This window comes from Chrysochloris asiatica, unplaced genomic scaffold, assembly GCF_000296735.1.
Source record: "Chrysochloris asiatica unplaced genomic scaffold, ChrAsi1.0 scaffold00014, whole genome shotgun sequence".
Lineage (NCBI taxonomy): Eukaryota > Metazoa > Chordata > Mammalia > Afrosoricida > Chrysochloridae > Chrysochloris > Chrysochloris asiatica.
Genome location: NW_006408532.1, coordinates 33,035,234 through 33,044,623, shown reverse-complemented (window position 1 = coordinate 33,044,623; position 9,390 = coordinate 33,035,234). Strand labels below are relative to the sequence as shown.

General features: G+C 43.4%; 1 protein-coding gene across 1 annotated transcript in view; it reads left to right on the top strand.

The window, feature by feature from the left end:
• RASEF (RAS and EF-hand domain containing) overlaps positions 1-9,390 on the top strand; it is a 101,875-nt gene that overhangs the window by 33,730 nt on the left and 58,755 nt on the right. Inside the window, exon 2 of the mRNA XM_006834950.1 lies at positions 6,499-6,645. Coding sequence (XP_006835013.1) covers positions 6,499-6,645 — 147 coding nt within the window. The remainder of the gene's footprint in view (positions 1-6,498; positions 6,646-9,390) is intronic.

Sequence of the window (9,390 nt, the reverse complement as noted above, 5' to 3'; positions counted from 1 at the left end):
GGTCTGCAACGCTTGGGCCCACAGGGCCTTGAACTCCTGGCCGGGTCTGCATGGTCTACATCCGTTTCCCCCTTATTTATTATTTGTTTAGTGCCTCACAGTCATTCTTGATGGCAGTTATTCACTATTGTACCACAAGAGTCATCCTCATTTCCTTTTGCCAGCTCGGTTCCAACAGATTGGAATTCATTCAGTGGAGGTCGTACCTACCCCTGCATTGTCTGGAACTAGGCTCCCTCTTGAAAGCTTGTAAGCCAGTCACTTCTTGCCTTTATAGCCTTCCCCTCCAACCTCCCCATTTTGGGTAGCCAATGTCTAAGTTGCCCATCCCTGTCAACCCTGTGTACTGAAGGGGTGGGAGTGATCCTTGCTGTAAAGATTTGTTCCCTTTTTTGAACTGCTATGTCTATATGTATAGGTAAATTTCATAAAATTGTAGTGGGTTACTCTGTTACTCTTTTTTTCTTCTTCTTCCCTCTTCTTTCTTCTTCTAGTCGAGTTCTGATCATCCAGCCATCGAAGCCAGGTCAAGTGGGTACTATTTGCAAGTATGGGTGTTCTTGTGCATCTCCCCTCACTTCATATCAGCTGGAAGCTTCACTCTCTGCTCTAGTCCTCTGTGGCCATGTCATCCCCAGGTTTTCCCCAGGTTTTCCCGTAACTACTGGCCGTCCAGGTCTCCACTGGGGTTCACAGGAGTTTATTGAGTGTGGTCAGACTTAGATCCCAACTTCATTGCTGATTTTTCCCCCTCTTCCCCTTATCGGTGACCAACGTGGTCTGCTCATGTTTTCCCCTTGAGTCTTAGTCTTGGAAGGAAGTTTGCTCTGAGAGGACCCGGCCACTTGCCTTGATGGATCCCGGACAAACAGCTTACTTGTTCTTGTAGTAGTTAATCATACTGCCATTATTGTTTCTGATTTTTCCTGCTGGTCTTCCTTCACAAAGTGTCTTCTGATCTTCTAGCCACTCCAGGCTGTTCTACTCGTCTTTTCCAGTGGAAATTTCCCACCTCAGACAATTCTGGATGGGATTCTGGTCTTATGCAATACAAAAGCTCCATAGGAGGTCTCTTTCACTGGGCAATTTCTAGCCCCCTTTAAGGTATTCCAATCAGTTATAGGCTGAAGACGGACTTACAAGCTTTCTATGGTGATGTTTCTGGCTATTCCTTTGCCCCTCCCTCAAATGTCTATTTCATAATGGTAGGCAAGGAAAACCAAGATTAAAAAGACAGCCAAGCATCTTTCAAACCATGCCTCAATCCCTGTATCCCGAAGCCCTGTTCCAAGGTTTTGCATACATCATCATTTACCTCTGCCCCACGTAGCCCATTCAAACCTGCCTAACTGTTCTCCCATCTGCCTTGTTCTTCCAGTCCCCTCCCCCTTCTTTTGTATTGCCCACCCCCACCGCCCCAGCACCCAGACTATCCTGTGTCTATTCCTTACCCTGAACTCTGTCTTCTCCTCCCTCCCTCCCTTCCTCTCATCCCATACATCCTGGTGATCAGCAATTTTATATACATAGTTTTTTTTTTTGTTGTTTCCCCTTTTGGGTGGATTCTTTTTCTTAGTCTATTACAATAATGACCCTATGCAGTATTTCTCCTTTCGTAACTGACTAATTTCACTCAGCATAATGTCCTCAAGGTTCATCATGATATGCGCTGGCTTGCAGCTTCCTTGTTGCTCTTCAAGGTAGCATAGTAGTCCATTGTGTGTATGTACCACAGTTTGTTTATCCATTCTTCAATTGATGGGCCTTTAGGCTGTCTCCATCTTTTTGTTATTGTAAACAGTGCTGCTATGAACTGCTATTGGTGTGCATATATCTACTCGTGTTATGGCTCATATTTCTTGTGGGTAAATACCAAGTAAAGGAATTGATGGATCATAAGGTATTTCTATTTCCAACCTTCTGAGGAAGCGCCATATTGTTTTCCAGAGTGGTTGGACCATTTTACAGTCCCATCAACTATGTAGGAGGGTCCCAGTCTTCAGAGAGAATATTTGCATTTAAAATGCTCATTTCCAGGGATCATCTAAAAATGTTAAACTGAATTTTTCACCAGTAATTACAGAAATCCTCTGATAATGTATCAGGCAAGATGGCAAATAAACTCAGATTTTCAAAATCTCAACCTGGGTGCCAAGACAGGGTGTGTTTGGATGTAGGGTAAGTACTGGACTGCTAACCACAAGGTCAGTGGTTCGAGCCCACCAACTTAGGTTCCAGAAAGATTTACATCCTCGGAAACCCTAGGCAGGATCACTAATTGCCTGGATGACAGTGGGCCTGGAAGAGCCATTTGAATGCTTTTCTTCAGACATGAATTATATTTTAAAGTGTTCACTGATCACCCAAGTACAAATAGAGGTTGTCCTGTCCTTTTTTTGTTGTTGTTGTTCTTGGCCCTTAACCTTTACCTACTATTTGTCAAGTTATACCTGTGAACAGGTAGAAATGCTGTTTGAACCTGAGTGTAATGACTCTGATGAGATGCTGGTACTTCTGAACCAATAGTGCTTTTGAGCTCTGTCTCCAGTAGACAGCCTTCTCAGTACTCACATGCAGCACAGCTGGTTCCCACTCAAAAGCAAACAGATCCTTGTGTGGGCAGCTATTGGCTAGCCTCTGCTTTTTCAACCTTTTGACATCAGGAACAAGGACACCAGGCGGGGTCAGTGACGTCTCTACTTTCTGGAGTGGAACAAAAAAGGTCTTGGCCCCAAGGAATAGCACAAAGTCTGTTGAGTCAAAGAATCAAAGAATTGCAAGATGCAATATTTAAAACTTGTGTAAGTATAGGAACCAAATAGTATCTCTTGCTCTGATGTGCACCAGATGTGGAAATTGACAAATATGTCATGTTGCAGTTTCTCCTTATAATCCAGCTGCTTCTCCCATTTTACAAATGCATATTGAATTAAACTGAAAGATTTGGGAGGGGGTGGAAGGTTGGAGTGTGCTTTACTATATGCAATTGGGATTCTTCCATAAAGCTTTAAGTAAACCAGAATTTTTTATAAGCTTCTTTTATTTTAATCTCCGTCTTGGCTTCATTCTTTAAAGGGTCTTTTTGCAATGCGATGGTGTGTGCTGTGTAGTTGGTTCCAACTCATAGTAAACCTGCATAGGATTTCCAAGGCTGTAATCTTTACGGTTGCAGACAGCCTCATCTTTTTCCCACAGAGCAGCTGGTAGATTCCACCTGCTGACCTGCGATTAGCAGCCCATCTCGTAACTCACTACACTACCAGGCCTCCTTTTCGCAAGGTGGATAATCCTTTTAACAACAATGAAACCATTTGCTATTAAGTTAATTCTGACTCATGACACCCCCATGTTTGCCAGAATAGAACTGTTCTCCATAGCGTTTTCAATCCTCTGGATAGACTGGAACCCATACAATGTTTTGATTAGTTTGTTTGATTATCAAACATTCAGGGACAACACTTAATAATAATACATATCTCTCTTTACAATTTTTGTACATCACATTTTCTTAAATTGAGGCATGTACTTGGGTTCCCTGGAAAGCAATTCAGCACTTCCTTTTGGTTCCTCTCAGTAGAATTGGGAATCCTAGTTCTACTATCAGGATATTCTTTACCTCTTAACTTAGTTTCTTCCTCAGTAAATGGGGTTGTTGTGGGGATTAAGTGAGGTAATACAGGTAAATGTTCAAGTCAGTACCTAGATTGCACGTATAGGGTGCTTAATAAACAGTGCTTTATAGTATGCTAACCTGTACCAGGTATTTTCCATGAGTGGATTCCCATTTCCATATGTGATATGTGTGTTGGAATAGAACTGTGTTCTATAGAAATTTCAACGGCTGATTTTTTACAAGTAGATCACCCAATGACTCCTTGGTACGCTAATGCTTCAGAATAGTCTTCTGTTCCTTTCTGAAGAGTGTAAGTGGTGGGAGTAAAATTTTTACTGATCACAGAAGTCTTTCTACTTAGTCAATATGAAGCTATCAAGTAAGGATATGAGGAGCTATTGTAAACTGGAAGAGAATGACAAGAAAACAAACTAGGAAATTGTAGTGTCAGCCTTCTAGGCACAGGCTGAATGTAGCAAAGAACTTCCAAGATGCAGTGGCTGTAAACAATACTAGTGTGTTTCTCCCTCATGCCACAGCGGTCTGTGGTCAGAGAACTCTCCTAAGTAGTTTCCTTCCATGTGGTATTTCAGGGATCCACACACATTTCATAATGTAGCTTTGCCCTAGTGGAGTTCTTCACTGCAGCTATGAGGATGGGAGGGAGCGGGAGAAGACCAGGAAGGCATTTTTATAGTTAATCTAGTTGTGCATTACACTGAAGAGTATTCCTGAAATAGTTTATAATGCTAGGACCCACAAAAGACCCAAGAAAGTTTGTGTCTTTCTTACCTTAGAATTTTGTTGAAATCTATTGAGATTTTCTCCTGTGGAACAGCTGGTGGGTTTAAACTGCAGACCTTTCAGTTAGCAGTCAAGCTCGTAACCACTGTGCCTCCATGGATCCTTCCAAGAAATGTATTTCTTCCTTCAGCTGATATAAATGCTCTTTGTTATCAGAAAGTGAGGCTGCTTTTGTGTTGCAGACTGTGCAGAGGTTCGAGGCCCTATAGGCCTGAGTGTAACAGATCTAGCCACTTGGCAGTTAATAGCAAATTGTTTTTCATCAAATTGTTTAGTCATATTTATTTAATTCCAAACATGAGCCCTGGATGTCCACAGAGAAATGCAATATTCCCCTAAGTTTCTAAGGTCAAGATTTTCCCTCTAGAACCAAGGCAGTAAAACTTCCTCAGAGGATGAACAAGGACAGGTTTACTGGGATTAAGCAGGGAGGCTCTGGAGAGGAACTGCCCGGGGTATATTCACTTGGGGTGGATCGGTAAATTCTGGGAATATGGGATTAAGGACAATGGGGACAACGCCCTCGGACCACCCTGGGTTCAATCAGTTTGATCCAAGTGAAGGTTAAACCCAGTAAGGAAGAAAGGAATATTGGTTTAAGTAAGGTTTACTGGCTTAACTTATCTTAAAGATGACAATCTTCTGTAAAGATCCCTCCCCGCTTGGTGTGAAGCTCCTCCCCTGAATAAAGCAGAAGCCCGAGCCTCCCCAGGTGTGCATTACTGGTTGGAAGGCATGGAGTAACGATTGTAGTACATTTCGGGTTGGAAGGCATGCAGTAAAGATTGCTGGGCAGTGAGTTGCTGCCTGCAGAGGCCATGATGCCTGTAGTCCCAAGCCTGCCCACCAGTGATGTATCCACCCTGGCTTTTGGGTGCCTCATTGTCTCCCTTCTTCTGTTTGTCTGTGTATTCTTTCGCTATCCCTATCGCCGCTGGATCTCCCCTCTTCGTGAACCAAACACTCGTGAACAACACAACTATGTCGAGGTCAGACCCCGACACTTTTGTAACACAGCCACAGCTTGGGCTAATTATTATAAAGCTTGACTCTCTACTGGAGTCAACAGAAAGCAGGAAGGAATGGATGGTCTCTGGTGGAGTAAGGTGTTCACAGGGACAACAGCCCATCAGTCATGAGAAGCCTTGGGTATGGTAGTGCTTAGTAAGTTTGCACATAGAAGTAGCAGCTCAGCCAAGCTATGCAGGCTTTTTTTTAGCTAGGAATCTAGGGTATATTATTCATAGATCATTCTAGATTCCACTTAGAACATCAGCTTCTCTTCTAAATGGGGAATCAAGGACACCATGCCCTTCATTGATCTGCTCCAGTATCCTCCATCAGTTTAGTTACCAAGTGTTTGCAGTTTTTCTTTTGAAATGTCTTTGAACATTTTTGTTTTTTAATAAGAGGTATTGGATAGTGTATGAGGATGTTGTTGTTGTTAAGTGCTGTTGAGTCTGTTCTGACTCATAGCCACCCTGTATAGGGCTTCTGAAAAGCACCTGTTGAGTTTGAACTGGAGACCTTTTGGTTCAAACCAAGCTTGTGGTCCAATGCATTCTCCTACAGTGCCACAGGTGATAGGTGACTTGATTCAGGCCATGACTTTGAGTTACGCCCTTTCATAAGGGTGTGACTCCCCTCATACTACTCCCTTCTCATTAAAATACATTGTTGCTAAGTGCTATTGAGTCAGTCCCAACTCATAACAACCCTGTATAGGGTTTCTGAGGAGCAGCTGATGGGTTTGAACTGCAGACCTTGTCGTTCGCTGTCCAGTGCTTATCCTACAGTGCCACACCAGGAGTCCCATTAACATATAGTGGTTAGGATTTACCACATATCATAAAATGGAGGGGGATTAAATCAGATCACAGAACAGAAGACAGCTACAGAATACTGGGAATCATGGCCTAGCCAAGTTGGCACACACTTTGGGGACATACAGTACAATACATGGCACTATTCTCTCCCTTCTCGGTTCTTATCTTTCTTTTTCTTGAAAGTGTTCTTTATATTTACCTTTTTATCTTGTTATCGATTTGACTAAGTTAATTTTAATTTTATTTTTTTTCCAGAAAAGAACAAGTTAGTACTCTATATGTAAACATCAACCTTGTGGAGCCAAGACTAATTCAGCCTTACGAGCATATTATAAAGAACTTCATCCGGGAGATCAGACTGCAGAGCACAGAACTGGAGAACTTGGCCATTGCAGCGAAGAGGTACAGGCATCACTCCTTCCTCAGTGGTACCCATGCTTGTTAGCTGCCGCCAGGTTTACCCTTACCTCTGGTGACCTTGTGTACAGCACAACAAAATGTCACCTGGTCCTGTTTGAGTCCCTCATTGTGGCTGCTGTGCCAGCCCATGTCACTGAGGGCCTCCCCTTTTCCCTCGCTGGCCTTTACCAAACATGATGTCTTCCTCCAGCAACCGATCCCTGCTGGTGATGTACCAGCAATGTTCTGTTGTGATACAGATGGCTCCATAGGATACGCATTGTACTGTGAAGCACAAGGCCAGCAGTTCGAGCCCACCAGCCACTCCATGGGACAGAGATAGGTTTTCTGCTCCCCCAAAGATTTAAAGCCTTGGAAATCCTATACAGGGTTGCTATGAGTCAGAACTGACTTGACAGCACTTAACAACAACAATTTTCAGAAGGCCTTCTGGTATGGTGCTATAGGATAAGCATTGGACTGCAACCCATGAGCTCAGCAGTTCAAACCCACCAGTTGCTCCTTGGAACCCTATACAGGGTTGCAACTGATTTGAGGCAATTAACAACAATGAGATGATTACCATATCTGTTTTCCTAGTATGTCTTAGTCTGGAAACTCTTTTTGAAACCTGTCCACCCCAGGTGCTATTTGAAAGACTGGTAGCATAGCTATTCCAGCATTATAGCAATACCTAAACTGCCACATTAGGACAGACTGACAGATGCATACGTCAGACCCATGTTACAAATGGACTCAGAGGCATTGTCACATTATGATATGTTGTTGTTTTTGTTGTCAGGTGCCGTCCTGTTGATTTGGACTCATAATAACCCTATGTGACAGACTAGAACTGCCCCACAGGGTTTCTTAGGTTGTAATCTTTAGGGAGCAGATCACCTGCTCTTTCTCCCATATAGAGGCACTAGGTGGGTACCAGCCACCAGCCCTTCTGTTAATAGCTGAACCCTCAACCATTGCATCACCAGCATATGATTGTTGTTGTTCAGTGCCGTCCAGTCAGTTCCAACTTACAATGACCCTGTATAGGTTTCTGAAGAGGAGCAAGTGGGGCTGACCTGCCAACCTTGTGGCTCAAACTGACCTTTTGGTTCAGCGTGTTATCCTGCAGTGCCACATCATGTCTTATGATATGATGTTATGTGCCGTGGAGTCGGTTCCGACTCATAGCGACCCTGTACATGGTTTCCGAGGCTGTAAATCTTTATGGGAGCAGAAAGCCTCCTCTTTCTTCGGTGTAACAGCTGGTAGTTTCGAACTACTGACCCTGAGGTTCGTAGCCTGATTCATAACCACTACGCTACCAGATGACACATCTCAGAAATCTAGAGCTTTCTAAGTGAAGGCAGCAGGAGGGAAGTGAGTTAGGCAGTAGTTTGTAGGTCTGCTAGAGATCCATCAGTAAGTCACTGTCATCCTATTACATAATCTCTTCAAGACCAATGATGAAATGCATGACAATTGCAGAGATTTGTTGCATTCCATCCAGCCACTTGAACTGCACAGGAAACTGTCCATCCAGAGAGATAGGCAGAATTCCAGTGTAAGCTCAGCTTTGTAACCAACAGGTGTGTGACCCAGGTTACTTACTCTCCCTGCGAAATGAGAATTAAAATATTCACATCATCAAGGTGTTGGACTAAGCAGACAGCTCATCTTGGGTGAGCCTCGTATGCAGCACCTGCCACATAATTGTTGGGTGCTGCAGGGTTGATTTAGACTCATAGTGACCCTATTGGACAGAGTAGAACTGCTTCCATCTGGGTTTTTAGGCTGTCATATTTATAGAATAAAGTACCTATATGATCTCTTATCAATGGAGAAAAGCTTGAAGTTGTCAAGGACTTAATTTTGCTCGGTTCAACCACTAACACACATGGAAAGCAGCAGTCAAGAAATCAAATAACGTATTTCATTAGGCAAATCTATTGTACAAGACCTTTTTAAAGTGTTGAAGAGCAACGATGTCAGTTTGAGCACTAAGGTGTGCCTAACTGAAGCCATGGTATTTTCAATAACCTCATATGCATGAGAAATTCAGACAGTGAATAAGGAAGACCATGGAAGAATTGATGCATTTAAGTTGTGGTGTTGGATGAGAATATTGAAAGTACCACAGACTGCCAAAGGAACAAAGAGATCTGTGTTGGAAGAAGTGCAGACAGAGTGCTCCTTGGAGGCCAAGATGGCCAAACTTCATCTCTCATACTTTGGACATATTGTCAGGAGGGACCAGTCTCTGGAGAAGGATATCATGTTTGGTAACATGGAGGATCAAAGAAAGAAAAGAAGACCCCCAACAAGATGAACTGGCACAGTGGCAGCATCAGTGGGCTCAAATGTAGTAACAATTGTGAGGTTGGCCCAGGACCGGGCAGTGTTTCATTCTGTTGTACATAGGGTCACTATGAGTCAGTACCGACTCCATGGCATCTAACAATAGCAATAGTAGTGTTTATGGAAATAGGTCACCAGGTCTTTCTCACTGGCATATAATGGGTGTTCAGGAAAGTTCCTTTTCCTCTCTCTAATCCCCCTTAAAGAGCTCTGATACCATAATGGTTATGAATCGGGCTGTGAGCTGCAGGGTTAGCAGTTCGAAACTACCAGCTGCTCCGCGAGAGAAAGATGAGGCTTTCTGCTCCCGTAAATATTTACAGCCTAGGAAACCCTGTACAGACAGGGTCGCTATGAGTCGGAACCGACTCCACGGCACATAACACAACA